The sequence below is a fragment of the Lepisma saccharinum genome, chromosome 19 (genome assembly GCF_977018435.1).
Source record: "Lepisma saccharinum chromosome 19, izLepSacc3.1, whole genome shotgun sequence".
NCBI classification, from domain to species: Eukaryota; Metazoa; Arthropoda; class Insecta; order Zygentoma; family Lepismatidae; genus Lepisma; species Lepisma saccharinum.
The window spans coordinates 71423211-71441017 of NC_139247.1; the positions used below are offsets into that span (position 1 = coordinate 71423211).

At 39.4% G+C, this 17807-nt stretch overlaps 1 protein-coding gene across 1 annotated transcript in view; it reads right to left on the reverse strand.

The window, feature by feature from the left end:
• Vlet (COMM domain containing 10 protein valette) overlaps nucleotides 1-17807 on the reverse strand; it is a 35041-nt gene that overhangs the window by 8333 nt on the left and 8901 nt on the right. The window contains exons 2-3 of the mRNA XM_083141381.1: nucleotides 3380-3584; nucleotides 2064-2219 (exon numbers count right to left, since the gene is read on the reverse strand). Of these exons, the coding sequence (XP_082997507.1) occupies nucleotides 2064-2219; nucleotides 3380-3584 (361 nt within the window). The remainder of the gene's footprint in view (nucleotides 1-2063; nucleotides 2220-3379; nucleotides 3585-17807) is intronic.

Consider the following 17807-nt stretch of genomic DNA (forward strand, 5'->3'; position numbering starts at 1 on the left):
CCCTCAATAACATACATCCCAACATAAACTTCACCGTTGAAAGGGAACAAAATGGCCACCTCAACTTTCTCGACCTCAGCATCCGACGACTCCAAGACAAGTTCGTCACATCTGTATACAGGAAACCAGGTTCGGGCACCCAGTATATCCATGCAAAATCCAACCACCCACCAAAACAGAAAGCTGGAGTATGGATGAACTTTTACAGAAGAGCCTTCACACACAGCTGCACAGAAGATGACCTGCAAGACGAAATAGCGTGCGTAACGGAAATAGGCCTAAACAACGGTTACACCGAGCGCCAACTATCCATGTGGTGCGCAAAAACAGAAACCCAGTTCAGACATCCAAGAAACAGAGATAACCCGAACCAAAATCCTAAACCCAAATGGATCGCCTTTCCATACCACCCCACCACATCTGGAAAATTTGCCAAGGCCCTCAAACCCTTCAACATCCGAGTAGCACACAAACCCATATCCCAAATCGGAAGAGCACTGCCCAACTTCAAGAGATACTACCTACCCAAACTTGCATCCCCCGGTGTCTACAAGACCACATGCCAATGCCACACCACCTACATTGGCAGAACCATCCGCACCGTCCAAGAACGGATTAACGAACATGTAAAAGATTCCAAAAACGACACACCTAAATCAGGCCTCTCCCAACACCTCCACTCCACTAACCACACCATCTCCTCCATATCCATACTTCACCCAACCGGCTCTGTCATAGAAAACACCATCAAAGAAACCCATGCTATCATCCAGCAGAAACCAGCACTAAACCTGGACAATGGACAAGCACACCCAACTTGGCACCCTGTCCTCAGAAAGATCCCCGACCTGAAAAAGAAAAGATGCTATGCACATACTCGACCCCCCTCCAGCCACGCGGGGAACAGGAACGGCACATTACCGAGCAACACGGCCCAGCCCCCCAACCCCCAACTGACAACGCCACCGGACAACAGGAAGCAGACGATGCAAACCAAGATGCGCGCGCCAGTGCTGCCGAACGGGAAAAATCGCAACCACCGCCGCCCGGGAACAAACAATGTACTGACGCGGTACCATCTCCGCTTCAAACGCCGTACCCTTTTGTGAATGAAGACAGTGGATCTTCGAAATTAATAGGATTGAACCATTAAATTGTGCAACGCGGAATTACGAAATCTTTTAAATTTCATGTAAGTAAGATCGTATCTAGCTTAATAATAAACTTAAAAAACTGCTTCCACTTGCAACATGGAGAGAAATTCATCTTCTCTCGTCTTGCTTTTTTGAGTAGCAGTGCCCATTCCGATGATATTCAAATAAATGCATACCTGATGCAAACTGTCACTCTTCACCTTAATACCACCAGAACACTAGTTGCCAAAAGCAGAAAAGTAGGTGGTCATTGCTCACGGTGTGCTACAACTAATTTCCAACACCAGTCTGATGCCCAGTGGAGTACACTATTTTTTCTAACTCTTGAGTTAATTGCAGTGATGAGGATGACTGACTGATAAATCCATGCTTGACCAGAGTTGAACCTGAGACTCTGGCTTTGTACCACAATATGCTAGCCACTCAGCTGTAGAGTCTGCATGATACCACTTTCAACTGTAGGTCCACTCACGATTGCCCCATGTGACCGTGAAGTGACAAAATGCATCCAGTGATACTTTTTAATTACTGGTACTGAAGTAATTACCAATAGCAATAAAAGTATAATTTCATTACTATTAATGAGACAACATGAACAGCCTGTGTAGTCACACATATTACATCAGCAGTGAATTAGAAAATAATCATCGTCTGATGATTGCAAACACTTGGAAGTCCTGTGGTGACTGATCCAATTGAAAGTAATGCATGTGATCCTAATATCGTTATGCTTTGTTTTAGGAAAAGAAAGTAACATGCTACATTGAATTATTAAAATACCCATCCTAACATTTATGATAAATAATATAAACATTACTAACTTACCTCCTATTAATAATAAAACAAATCCTACTTTTCGTGAACATCAATGTTATGAAATAACAGGTAATGAACTACAGTATATCTTACCTGATTTGGCATTAACGATTTGCGTCTCAAGCGATCCACAATTCCTTTGGCACAAGCCATCCAGCTCTGAACAAATGCCTCTGCTTTGTCACCCTCCAAATGGAGAGAAATCAAATGTCGATGCAGCATGCCTGGTTTTATCATGTGATACGCAGCCTATAAAACAATATTATTATTGAATTTTAAAGGTTATTTAACTGTCTTATAGTAAATAGTAAAATATTTTTAAACATGGCTCAATGCCAGATAATACACAATGGAGAGGTTTCCTGTAATCTTTATTATAACATACTCTTGTGCTCATATTTTGGGAACAATACAATAAATTATTTTCACCACCAAGCTTGAAAAGTTGTGGATAACTAGAATGAAACATTGTCAGAAGAATAAAATATTAATACTGAGAATAGAAGAGGGGACCTTGAAATTAGATGCATCTTCTAGTGCAAGTAAAACACAGGGCATTCACTTCAGTCTACTACTATGACCACAAGTAAGAAGCAGTGTCCGGGAGGAGAGGGATTCATGAACCCCCCTTTGGCTCAGAATTCCTTAAAAAAAACAACCTCCCAAGGCACGCCACAGGTAACAAGTTACTTCTAATGTAGTTCCACAAGAGTTTCTTTTTCAAATACAAAATAATCGAATGTACAGTTACTTTTCCGTATGTTTCAACAATAATAAACAATTGTATGATTTATTAAAAAATTACAAATAAAATCTTAGTCTTCACATAAGTTATTTAATTACAAGAAACTGGTTTTCATAACGTTAATTTCACATGGTCATCAGTAAGAAAAAACAGCATCTGCTTCCAGTTCAACACAGTCTATTGTTTATGTCTTATGCAGAATGCAGTAATTTACAGTTAGGGAGGTTTCAAACAGAAGTGACAAGTGAAGGGCCTCATCAGTCTAAAGGAAAACATTCACCCCACATGTGCAAACAACAGACCAAAGTGATATAAGCATGATATTGAGAAAATGACCTAGTCTGAGTAACATGCAAGTAACAAGCGTTCGAAATGTTGCATTTATTATTGAGTCAGAGACTCAAGATGCGTTGCTCCACTTTGAAACCTCCCTCGCTTTTTACAGTGTCTTCTAGTACCTTTCCAAAGACTGGTAGATGTAGATGGATTAAAAATCCGGAAATAGTACTTTTTTTTACAAATATATCCTACCAGGAATTCAGCCCATACTACATACAAATTATTTTTTGTATACTACCAATAAGCATTGTAAAATGATGTTAAAATATTTTTTTTTTACAATAATCAACCTCATATTTCTAAACTAACTTAACTTAGCCAATACCTGTTCAATAATGAAAGTGATGGAATCCAACAAGAGATTGAGATCATCTTTCTCGAGCCCAAGTGAAACTTGCAATTTCTCTTTCTCTTCAGTGCTGAATGCTTTTTCTGCAACTTCTGACTGGAGAGTTTGCGTAATTCTATTCAACAGGAGTGGAAACTTTGCTGAATCTAATCCATTGATCAGCTGTATAGCTTTCTCCAAACTGAAAAGTACAAACAAATATATGGTAATAATTTGTAATTAGCAGGGCTCGGAAGTTGAGGAAAAATCCTTTTTTTTTTTCCTAGTGTCCGAAGACGAGGCCCAACATAATATATGTTAATTTTGGGTCATTGTAGGTCAGAAAATGGTGGGTTTTATTTGTCCTTTTTTGGCTTATTGGTCCATTTTTAGCTTTTTTGTAGGTCTTAATGGCTTTTTTTGCAACTTCACCTTCTTTCGACAATGTTTTTACTGTGCATTCTCAATTCGAATCATCATCAGGTTATCACCTCTTAAACATCCTTTCTATAGTAAATAAATAAAAAAAGTAAAAAAAATAATTAGAACCATCCCTGAAATAAGAGAAAAACATTTTTGGATGACTGAAGCAGGTACGGTACAAGGTCCTTTAACTGTAACTTGTCTGGAAGGTCGCGCTGTAAGTGGCAACTTTATCTTGTTTTGAAGTTTTCAGCACGGTGTATATGACCAAACAGCACGTGCCTGCAAAGATCTCAAGTCAGATAAGGAGGTGCTACGCACAGTGACGTGCGGTGATGTCAACACTTGGGGTAGCAATCAGTGGCGTGCCCAAGGGAGGTTGGTGTGGGTCATAATCCCCCTCCCCCCTTTAGGGCCCACTATTCCTAAAAATAGAACGTCAAAGAAAGGAAAGGATTGCAAAATGAGGAAGGACTACTGAAAAGAAGCACACGTTAATCCCATCCACTTTCGAAAATACAAAACATGTTGATTTGACTATTAAGCCAGAGATCCCGGGTTCGAACCCCGACCTGGGCATGGGTGTTATTTGTGTTTGTCCCTTCATCAATTTTATCGTATCATCTTCACGATTAGCCAAAAGTGTAGGAAAAGCGAAGTAATACAAACCAAATGAAACAATCAATCAATGATTTGATTTATGCTACTTAGCGTCGCTGTCACATTTGGTTAATCGCGAAGATGGTACAATACAATTAATGAAGAGACAAACACAAAAAACACCAATGCCGAGGTCGGGGTTCGAACCTGGAACTCCTGGTGTCATAGCGTGCAGTGATAACCACTTCCCCGCGGTTGGTTGATTTGGTGTTTAAGTCCACTTTATGTATATAAAAGCTAATCGGGACTGGACCCACAGTTTAAAGTGGGATCCGAACCACTATGTGCGTCCACCTGGTACCGATCCGGGGACACTTGCACTCCCCCACGGAGGTCGGCCGACAACAAATATGAGTAGAAAGCTCTAAGTATTCGGATACTTGGGTATCGGTAAAGCAAACTGCGTATTTACTCGGTGGTACGTAAATTTCAATTGGATTTTTGAAACACCATATTTGCATATGTTTAACGATTTTCCAAAAAAATTGCATTGCTTGGTTTCCTTAATTTCTCCATCTCTCGATCTCGTTACTGAAAGATCCGGGATACAGCCCTGGCCTGTGAATGAGTGTTTCTTTGTAACTACCCTTCACCTGTTTAATTTAATTAACCTTCATCGTCATGGCAGAAGTTAGGTAAAGTGATGGAAAAGCAACGCTAAAGAAAGGGGGGGAAATACAAATAATTTCCTCCCAGTGCATCTGCAGGGCATATGAAATCAGGAGTCTAGAGTTCTCTGTTTATGACTGTCCCTCGTGACTTCCATAAGCTCATTAGATACTTATCGCGATTAAATCTATACAGCTAGAAAAAGCGATGGGAGGTGGCAAAAATTCAATATATTAGAGGAGATAAACAGGTAACAAAACACACTTTTCTCTACTTTCTTCAATGATATTCATTTGGCTTTTTGAGTTCTGAGATACATTTTTCTTTCCAAATTATTTCATTATTCACTGCATAGTACAACACAGAGGAACAAGAATGCGCGCTCGTCACGGGTTCGAATCCCGGCCTGAATTCTTCTTTGTGAGGTCCCTTCATGAATTTCATTATATCATCACTCATCCTCATTTTTGCGATAACCAAATGTGTCAGAAAGGTGCAGTAAAATAAACCAACAACAAGAATTAGAACGCACGTTTTCTTGCCAATTAATACATCCGTATTTATGACTGTTAAGCTTACCCATTTTTTATTGGAGGCCAAATTATTAGTATATTTAAATAAAACACTACTAAAATGAGAGCGAGAGAGAGCGTGAGCAAATATTTGTTATTTAATCATTATATATTCCATATTTGAAAAAAAAAAAGAGAAAGGAAACCATAACATTTTTGTCTGCACATAATACAAGTACATTCCCATTAATATACAAATAAAACTACATCCCATATTATACATACATATTGTATAATATGTATTAAAGGTTGTGAAAATGCAGAGAACATAAGTAAGTAATGCAGAAAATTTTCCCCTGAGTTCTTTAGAGGATTTACAAAGAATCAAGGGAAACCAATCCCCTATCTGTCCTATAGGAGATAGACTGGAGGACCTGAAACCACGGGCTTTCAACCATTAGAGTGGGGGGCGATGGAGGTACAGGCAGAAGTCTTCCCTTTCCCTTCGAGGAGTTGTCTATACCTGGATCTGGTAAGGCGGAAGAAGAGCCAGCTAGGGTATTCAGCCTTGCCAGCTGATCACATCGAGGGACGAGAAGCGCGTGTAAAGAAGTGTTGCATATGAACTGAGGCTTCAAGATAATAAATATTGTGATTTGAAAATAATTAGAGACGTGAGATTGATTGATCTATCTCTGCTAGACTAGCTACTCCTCAGTGCACGTCACTGGCTACGCAGAGGGAGGGGAAGTTATATAATGTCTGAAAGAAGATGGATTTCATCCATATAGTTTTTTCGCCGTGTGTTCCATACCACCAGAATTTTGTATTTTTTTTATTCATTAAATATGTAATTATAACTGAAGTTTTAAATTAATTTGGATCACATTTATACGTCCTTTTTTTTATATTTTTAGGTCTTTTTATGGTCTTTTTTTTTTGGCAATTTATAGGTCTTCAACTTCCGAGCCCTAGTAATTAGTATCTCCAGTGGTCCAGTTGATGGGGCATCTGATCGTGATTCAGAAGGAAGGGGGGAGACCTCGGACAATATCCCTGCACAAAGTAGCTCCCAGAATCACCCAGTCTTTTACTATATATATATTTTACATGATGAGCTCTCTTAAACATAAGATTTTCCCCAGTGTCAATTACCAGTGATATATAAAAAGAGTATTAAAGAAAGTATATAAGTTACTTCATTTAAAAAAAAAATAATATTCTCTGTCTGGATATGGGCTACCATTAACCTTTTGGATCCCAAGCGTCTCGAACGAGATACCCAACTGTAACCCTCACGGTCCCAAGCATCTCGATCGAGACGCTGTGTCAACGTCGTAGTTTTTACGTTATAACTTTTCTATTTTTGGCTAGAATTTCGATTTTTTTCTTTTATATTGTTCCTAACACATGTATTTAACAGAAATGTTTCTTGCACCTTTTTTTTTCTTCATGAAAATGGAGGTGAAAAGGCGGGAAAAGGGACTTCTCTTTTCAAGGGAAAATATAAATTTCAAACATTTCAACAATTTTTAAAAATAATTTTTGGGGGTTTTCTCCCTTCCCCCTCCATATATACGTCAAATTTGCATAAATTTTGCATTTTGTGCATTTTGAAAAAAAAATTTGGGGGGGGGCGGGGGGAAACGCCATTTTTTTAAGAAAATTATTTTTGAGGGGATTTCCCCCCTTTCCCCCTCCATATGTACGACGAATGTGCATAAATTATATATCGTCTGAATCTGTGATTCATTCTGCGTACAACGGTATATCTTTCATATTTCTAGGGCATTTAGTTTCTGAGCTATAGTCGTTTCAAGGTACCGCTGCATTTTGAAGCTTGAATCAGTGGCGTGCCCACCATTCCTTTTGGGGGTACAACTCAAGTTACATTGGTCATACGACAATGATGCAAATATTTTTGTGTTCCTTACATGCCAGCGATAATTTCTATGCGCATTTTGAACTTTTCATATCCTTTTTTTCGGGGGGGGGGGCGAAACCTCATTTTTTAAAAAAAAAAAGTATTTTCAGGGGATTTCCCCCCTTTCCCCCTCCATATATACGCCGAATTTGCATAAATTTCATATAGTCTGAATCTCTGGTTCATTCCGCGTACAACGGTATATCACTCATCTCTCTAGGGCAATTAGTCTCCGATCTACACTCATTTAATTGAAACTCTGCATTTTGCTCAAAATCGGCTCGGGACCGAGAGGCTTACTTGTGAAAATGGCCTTGGGACTCAAAAGGTTAAAAAATACCCACACTCAAACATTACTCCCTCCTCAACCCTAAAGTTTTGCTATATTTTGGAACTGAATGACATTAAATGTTATTTTTTATATCATTTTAACTATATAGTGATATACAGAATATATAATTCTTCTTTGTAGCTAATCAGTGATGATTTATTCATTCTTGGTTTTGGACTTTTAACCACTGTGTTATTTTTAAACAATTTACCAACGTTTCGGAGGCTGAATCTGCCTCCGTCTACAGATACATCTCCAACCCTGCTTTGGCCAGTCAGCATACAAACGATGATCAGTGTAGCACACACACTGGGAGAACTATATGTCCACAACCATTCAGGGTGTGACAGTAGCACATAAGCAGCACTGAAGAAGCTTTTTCATTTTTTTTGGGACTGATATCCTACAGCATCAATCCTTTGACAAGGTGGAGCCTGGGCCACCACAATATAATCCTCCCGGGCAACCTACATACAAAAATAGGTCTTGACGTGGCTACCTGACAAAGTGGAGCCTGGGCCACTGATAATCCTCCCTGGCAACTTAATGTATATAGAGGTCCTTGTGACCGACAGCCGAGAATAATCCTCCAGGGCAACCATTTATAGACACCATATGACTTAACAGACTACACGCTACCCTGAAGACTGAGGCAGATTTAGCCTCCGAAACGTTGACAATTTTTTTTAAAGTAACACAGTGGTTAAAAGTCCAAATCAAGAATGAGTATATATAATATTTCACTGATTTTCATTAACTGTATAACTATAGTACCTATTATTATTATTATTCCTATTTGTTAAAGTAATCGGTAACACTTTCGTATAGCGGAGATGGATTTCTTACTTTTTACAGAAGAAAGTACTTACGCAAATCATTTTCTGTAGCGTTGTTGAAGTCTGTGAATTTAGTTTTGATTCATTTTAGTGTGAATTTGTGTGTTTTTCTGTGAAAATCTCTCTCCGACATGCTATTGCTGCTGCCGCCATTTGCTTTCTGCACGAGAGCACAATGTTCCGTGTGTTAGATGACGTAAACCCCGTAGTCAATGCTTCAAACCAGGCCGTGATTTTGCTACAAGATGACGTGTCGAGTATTTTAATTTTTTTTTTAAACTATGCTTGCCTAACCTAACCTTACGGGAAATGGTTTGTGGGGCTAACGTGAATGGTTTGTGGGGCTAACATCAATGGTTTGCGAGGTATTAGCATAATTTCAAATCCCGGCATGAAAGTAGGTATTTTTCGGTGAACAAGGTTGCAACACTGCATGCACACTCCAAATCAACAAAACACTGGCACAACGCACGATGAACGGGTACGCTATCGCCATATTGTGTACACACGTGGAAATAAGTAAGAACAGTAAGTACTCGTTAATGTAAGAAATACACATCATTTTCGTTAGAAATTCATTATTTCGCCTAAAGAAATGTTTCGCAATGCAGAATAGTACTTTAGCAATGTAAAAAAGTGCGAAAAAATGATTTATAGGTGTCTCACCTATACGAAAGTAGTACCAAGTAATCAATTGTAATACATAATTTATGTGTTTTGGTAAAATGCCTTGGATTTCATACAGATGAAATAATTTAATGCTTCTTGATAGCCATAAGTACAATACTGTTATTGAAACACTTACTGAATAGATTTGTCACTTGTAAATATGAATTACAATTCAATATTTCAAGATCACATTTCAGAAAAGGATTCAAGAGATTATTAAAAGTTTAGTATTCCCGGAAACATCTGAAATTCCTTTCTTTTCTTCTTTTTCACATTGGTACTTATGTATTCTGCATTCCTAAGGATTCTTGAAGGTGCCATTTCGTTTTTTTCACGCAAATAATCTCAATTTTCGACATATCGAGTAATTCTTGTTTGTTCGTTTTCGCTTGCGTTACACGCAATATGGCGGAGAAATCTTGACTATAGTGGAGCCAAGTTAAGAGTTCAGTATGGGCCGTTATGGGCTTTTACTTTTGTTGTCACCACCCCCAAATAACAGTGTTTCTGTCAGAAAGGAAAATGCTTAACATTCGAAGTGCAAAATATAAATATGCAATAAGCAGAGGGAATGTAAGGTTTTGAAATTCTACACCTTCTTTTACAAGTCAGACCATCGAATAAAGACGTATTCTTTTCTTGTGTTTACGTGATTTGGGGAGCTAAAAATAACAGCCCTCCGAATGTTGCCACTTACTGCAAACACATGTTGGCCTGTTGGGAAGAGGGGAATGTCCAGGCAAAAGTTCATCAATAGACTTCCGTCCCGTGGGGTCAAGAGGTTTATTGTGTGCCGGCTGTCTCGCTTTGGGTAGTCCTTCAAGGAGTTCATTATTTAGCTCTATTATTATTGTACAACAGCAAAATGGCAAGTGGAAGTGTTATTAAGCAAAAAAGTGGCCAGTGTCTTAAAAGTAAAGAGAGACAAATTGTAATAAATATTTTTGATTATTTAAAGCAGAAAAATCCTGGCAAAAGTGTTAGTTGGATTGTGAGTGAAACCGCTGAAGCTACTGGAATTTCATGTAAGATAAAACTGTTTACAAAATTCGCAGCGAAGCAGTTCAAGGAATTCTTACAACACCAAACAAAAGGAGACAGAGGAGAAAAACGCCAAATAACAGCAGGTATGTAAAATACGACAACTTTGTTTGAAGCGCTGTGCGGCGGAAAGTCCACGAGTTATTTTTCAAAAATCATCCTCCAACCCTTCGATCTGTGCTGCGATCAGTAATTGCTGACCCTTTGTTGCCAAATTTTAAGAGGACAACATTTCATCGTTTGTTGAAAGAACTTGATTTTGTGTGAAAAAAGGGGAAGCAAAGCAATGCTCATTGAAAGGAAGATGTTGTGTCTATGCGTCACAAATATCTGCATCAAATTAGAAAATTTAGGGTGGAAAACAGGTACATTGTATACACGGACGAGTCGTGGGTTAATGCTGGTGCTACTGTGCAGAAAGAGTGGAGGGACAAGACAATAAAGACTGCACAACAAGCCTTTCTTTGTGGCCTTTCCAGTGGTTTGCGTGCACCCACAGGTCGGGGGGCGAGATTTGCTTTGGTGCGTGCCGGTAACGAACATGGTTTTGTTCCAAATGCGAAACTAGTTTTTGTGTGTTGGAAAAACACCGCCGACGAACACGATGAAATGGACGACGAGACCTACGAAAAGTATATTCGGGACCAGATATTTCCAAATCTCCCTCCACGGTCCGTCATCGTTCTGGACAAGGCATCATACCACAGCCATAAGAAAGAACAGCTGCCCACCAAATCATGGAGGAAGGATGTAAAGTAAAGTAAAAGTAAAGTAAAGTGCTCCCCTGTGCTTAGCACCACGCCATGAAGGCATATAGGGGGTGTGGGGGTAACGCCCCACACTTTCTTGATACGGTCGTGAGTGGGGGTTATGTGATCAGCATCATGCCCCTGACTGCCTTTACCCCCCAGGGTTTCCCCCAGGTACCCATGTTATTCGACACTGGGTGGGCGCCGGGGCCGCTTCCAACGTTAGAAAAGTTCCCGGATTTGAACCAGCCGGGGATCGAACCCGGGACCTTTAGCATGGTAGTCAGACGCGTTACCGACTGAGCCACCGCGGATGACATGCGAAAATGGCTGCAGACGCACAACATCACTTATGAAGATGAGAAGCTTAAAAGAGATCTGATGGACATCATAAATATTCACCGGTGCAAGTACGATACGTACAAAATAGACGAAATGGCAAAAGATCTTAGCCACACAATTCTGCGGTTACCCCCCTATCACTGCGAGTTGAACCCCATACACTTATTTGGGCCCAGGTCAAACACTACGTGAGTTCAAGAAACAGCACATTTAAAATAAAAGACATGGAGCGACTGATTTGTGAAGGTTTCGATGAAGTGACAAGTGGACTGTGGAAAAAGTGTGTGGAGCATGTAAGAAGAATTTAAAGTGAAATGTGGGATGCAGATGAACTTCAGGATGACATCGAACCCATAATTATACAGCTAAACGAGGATTCTTCGGATGAAGAAATGACCGCCAGTGACTATTCCTCAGGCAGTGGTGACCCAATGGACGGCGTTGCACCTTTGGAATAAGAATTTAGTAGCATTGTAAGTACATACATCATTATAATTATTTTGCTATTCCCTATTATTTTCTCCTTTTTCTTAAAGGGAGGTTTCTTTGTTTTACTGATGTGTCGTCGAATTTGCGCTCTTGTATTATACAGTAACCGTGGACCCAAGCCCGTACACAAGATTTTTTGAGAGGGCGGTAATTGAAAAAATGTGGAAGACAATTTTTTTATTTGGTTTATTGGTTTATTATAATATACATATTTATTATGTTACATACATAAGTAAATTACTAAACATTATGCATAAAGGAATTACTTTTATATATTTCAAATATTTAAAATGTTGAAAAGTAGCAAAGTAACTGGTTAAAATGCCAGATTGCAAAATTTAGTTGAAATGCTTTTATTATGTTTAAGTTCTGCTTTCTATTAACATAATCAATTAATATTTCATTCGTATATTTATCTTGCATTCTTTGTTTTACTTTTATTGCTTACAGTGGTGGCGATTATGGGGTCTGGGGGGGGGGGGCATTACCCCAACACTATGGATGGCTACTTAATGTTAAGCCTTGTCTACCAAGAGAAAGTAAACTGTATTCCGCAAATTAGCGATATTTTAAAATTTCCTTTAATACTCATTTACCAGTACCACCGAATGGCCATTATAATTGTATGTTTAGAAAATAATATATTTATAAATTAAATGATACTTATTAGCAAAGATTCTTGTAATCTTCGAGGGGGAGCATGGCTTGGGTTGAATCCCTGCCCGCGCATGGACGATCCATTCATGAATTTAATCATATCATCACTCATCCTTATTGACGCAATTAGTGACAGAAAAGCGACAACCTACAAAAATCAAATCAAGAACAAAAGCAGATTAAAGAGAATTGTATAATATTTTAGGAGACACGTACTTTTCCTGTGCAAAGAGGTGGGGGGGGGGTGCACTTGAGCCTGTGCTCTTTTAGATATAGCTGCAATTTCCCCTTATGCATGCATGGATGTCCTGCTTTTTGTTTCAGAAAATCTGGTCACCCTAGAGTAACTACCTTAACGAAGTGGTGAATCCAAATTTTGTACTACTTACATCAAGTCTCATGATTTGTCACTATGTGAGTAGTTTTATTAAATATTCAGGTTCTCATTGATTTTTTTTTTTTTCAGTTAAGATTCATGTATTATTGGGTGAGTTTTTCCTGAAGATTTCAAGGTAGTAAAAGTGATACCCAGATTTAAAAAGGGTAATAAGTCTTTTCCTGATAGTTACAGACCTATTTCATTGGTTCCAGTCGTCTCAAAAGTTTTTGAGATTGTCCTAAATAATCAGATTGTTGATTATTTTGAACAAAATAAGTTATTTAGTAACTCTCAATTTGGCTATAGAACTGGGCTTGGTACTATTAGGCCTAAGGTTGCTGTCTCATTCTTGAAAAATTGTATATTAGTGTTAGACAGTAAGAAAATTGTTAATGTGGAACTCTATGATTTGTCCAAAGCTTTTAATACTGTATCTTACTCTCTTCTGCTAAAAAAAGTTAAGATTTTATGGTTTTGAGGATGGAGCGCTATCACTTTTGCAATCATATCTAAGTGGGAGATCTCAGAGTAGTTTTTGAAGAAAAGGAGTCAAACTTGTTACCTGTTAAACATGGAGTACTCAAGGATCTATTCTGGGCCCTATTCTTTCTATTACACTGTGCGACAATGATAATTGCCGCAGAACAAAAACATGTGATTCCTATGGAGTTTAGTGCCCTGATGATGATAGTGAAAACACTATCACCTAAACTTTTATCTGAAAACACAATTTTATCAGCGCACGACTGCATGTTATTGTTGTCGCGGCGCTTATCAGCCCAGCCTGTTACTAGTGCTCAACATTGCATAGGAGAAGGGTTGGAGAGGGAAGGGATCAAGACTAGTAGAGTAGAAGGCTGGGGCCATACCTGATCACGTGGTCCTTGACGTCAGGCGTGACGTCACGCGCGGACAGATCGCTCTACGCTCCGGTTTCGCAGCCGAATCAAAGCAGTAATTATGAACAAAAAAGAGCCGTAATTATAAAACTTTTCACTGAACGAAAACTTGAGACATACAACTGAAGAAAGTCGAGGGTCACTTTATATACTTATACGTATATATAATCAGTGGAATGTCGAACAGGGGTGCCCACAGGCGGGTATGTGAAAGCTGGTTGAGTACACTTAACTTTGGGGGGGGGGGGGGATTGTGATGAAAATTTGACTGAATAAATAATAGAACAATGGAGGACGGAAGTTGAACTACGTTGTCATTTAAGCATCACTCGTATATAAATAGCAAGTTGTGTATTTTGAAGTGTATGGTAGCCTGATGTTGTGTAATGAGACTACTGGTATTGCAATCCACTAACAAGTCTTGTTAGATGCGATGTGTTCAGTTATATATTGTCGCCTGCTGTTTTTATTTTTTCATCGGAGATCACGACACGTCGCAACACCTCACTGAAGGCATTGTGAACTGCAACACCTCACAACCCACCAGGGTGCGACCAGGGTGCGAAATCATTGAAAACTGGTGAGGGGGAGAAAGTTCGTAACCTACAACCCCCCTCCCCACAAACATATGTGTGAATTATACGATGTACATATTTGTAATGTTATTAAAAGTAAAAATAAATTACTCAATTAAAATAATTATTGATTATTAATTAGAAATTAATTTGTTACTTTCATACATATCAGATAGTGTAAAGCAGCTAACTAATTCCTTTACTAACCGATTAAAGATGTTAATAAATTATGGCAGTTGAAGTGGTTTTATTATGTGTAAGTTTTTGTTTAGTTTGTGCACTATGTTAATATAAATCAATTAGATTTCGTAGTTATTATTGTTTTGCATTCTTGTTTTACTTTTACTGTGCGTATTGATGTAGATTTGTTAATGATCTCTTGAGACAGAAAGCATTCAACACCAGGGACGTCGTTAGGGAGGGGCATGGGGGGGGGCACCGGCCCCCCGAAACGTTCACGTGGCCCCGGCAAACTGTTCTACATTTGCTAAAAATTTTACATTCATGACAAATATTGCAAAATAGTGTTTCAGTACATTTTGCTTTCAGTTTGAAACACTGTTCTTGAATTTGAGTGGCACGAACCCCAAACATTACATTTCTTTCTCGTTTTCCTGGTTCTAGCTATAGTGTAGGAACCTTGCACTTCGATGTTTCTCGGAATTTTGAAGGAGCGGTCTTTCCACCCCTCAACAACAGGCAGGGTTGGGCGTTGGATGTTGCCGTTGCGTCCAAACAATGTTTCGAGCTTGAGTAGTTTGTTGCCAGATTGAAGAACAACCGCCTGGCAGCGGTAAAGCACATATATGCAAACAGTTTGCATATATGTGCTTTACCGCTGCCAGGCGGTTGTTGTAACAGTTACAAGTGGTCCCGAATCAGAGCGAAATACAAGCTAAAATAAGTACCATACTGATGGCAGGATGCCTATGTAGATTATCATATCTTCGGGTAAGTAGTATTCGCATCAAATAACTATTCTACTATTGGGCCAGTCTAAAACACGCAACGTGTTAAAAGTAATTATCTTCACAAACTGTACGATTTCTTGAGTCGCATATTTTTCGTGAAGACCAAATTTTGAGAATCCTCCTTAATTGATTGATTTAGTTTATTTTACTTCGCGTTTTGTGCCTCTTGGCTAATTTGCGAAGATGGGGATGAGTGATGAAATGATGAAATTGATGAATGGACATTCACAAACAACCAAGCCCGAGCGGGATTCGAACCTGGGACCCTTGGCGTCACAGCGTGATGTGCTAACCATTCGGCCACAGGGTCCGGCGAGAATCCTCTTTAACAAACGATGCCTCCCCGATGGCGCAGTGATATCGTCATTGCCTTGTAATCGAGGGGTCCCGGGTTCGATACATGGGTGGAGGCACATAGTGGTCCGGATCTTACTTCAAACTGTAGGTCCAGTCCCGATTAGCCTTACTGTGTATAAAGTGGACTTAAAACACCAACTCAACTCAACTCCTTAACAAACGTTTCAAAGAATAAAAAAACAAAACAAGAACAAGTAAATACATTTTTGTCATTTTGAAGTAAATTATTATTATTATTGTGGCTATTTTTGTTCGTATGAATCTGCCTCACACAGTAAGTTTATTTCATTGAGTCAAGTACAATACCCAACCCTTGCAATAAGTCACTGGAAAGACATGTGTGGTTGCACATATATTTAAGCATCTATAAATAAATAATTACCCATGGTTCGACAGCCCTGGAAGAGCCTTGGCCTATCTTCCGACTGCCAGTCTCCCTCCCACAATCTTACGTAGAGGTGTGGAGGTCTTTAACCAGTAATGGGGTGACGTGGGGTCAGCACGTCGAACCCCCAACCGTTATAGGGGATATCCGTAAAGAATAATTATATTCTTGTGGTAAGGAGTCGTTGTAATTTAACAAACTTTATTGATTTATTCCATCAGCATTATTTAAAAAAAAAGTGCCATACTAAACTTACCAACTTGGCAAAGGCACATTGATTGCTTAATGAGACATTTTCCTTGTGTTGCAGAGCAGGTTCAGTTTTTGTATTATTGCAATGTTTTACACAGTCCGTTCGAAGAATTTTGAGAACATTGATGTTTTGTCAGAGGGATCACAGCCGAATAAATATCTTTGGATGTTTTACAGATTTCATCGTATTTAAGAAGGTAATTTTCCGGTGCAACTTTCCTCCATACAACATGTATTTTGCCACTCAGGCTGAAGAACCGATTCATAGGTGGAACGAACTTGGCGATTGATTCCATGTTGACAACTGACTCAAGAAGTACCGCAACCGACAAAACTCGAAGCGCTCGGATCGTACTGTGACATACACTTTGGTTGAACACAAACAGATGTGTTGGTAGGAAATGCGGTGATTTTATGGGCCCTCCGTTTCTGGGAAGTTGGGGACCTTTTGAAAACATACTTTCCCTTCATTCACACCAGAGGCCTAAGCCAGGTCACCCCCTCCCACAAAATCTTCTCTTAATCTGGTTCTGTTTATCGGCTGCGCACAAACAAGAAGATTTAGCTGCAGGTAGCAAGGACATTTCTGGGTTAATTACTTTATGGTTCAGGATGGACATATGCTTTTCAATTTGCAAGAGACAAAATTCTATTGTTTGTCCCTTTTCTGGCGGGAGATGAACGACAAAGATGTCGCGGTTCCCTCAAGTTCCCACACTCAACCCTTGTGCTCATAACCTGCAATGAACCATAATAAGCCTTTGTATTGTACCGACTCCCTTGGTAACTTTCCACGCATTTTCAAGAAACATCGCCCTACTGTGTTGATTGGTAGCATAGAATAGTTAGCTAACTATTCTATGTTGGTAGACAATTGATGATTGTCAGATAGTTCGAAGTACAGTTTCATCCGAGAAGTGGTTCCATAGTTAGCTTCTGTAAACGCGAACATCCGGTAGGATCACGGAGTGCTTGTGATCTCGTTTTCATGCATTGCGAGTGAAATTTTGATTGATTTGGTTCATTTTACTTCGCTTTTCTGCCTCATTTGGCTCATTGCGAAGATGGGGATTAGTGACGATATGATGAAATTGATCAATGGACAATCACAAACACCCATGCCCAGTCCGGGATTCGAACCCGGGACACCTGGCATCGTAGCACGATGTGCTAACCACTACGCCACGGGGGCCGGCGACGTGAAATCTCGAGTGTGAAGCTGCCAGCTTGTTGTCCTCCCGAAAAAAATGATCGACCAAATGTCCAACATATTGACGTTCTAAATTGGTGTCCGACTACCACACAGGAGCAGGGGTTTGACTCCCAGGGCGGTTGATATCACATGTGATGAAGAATAAGTCACGT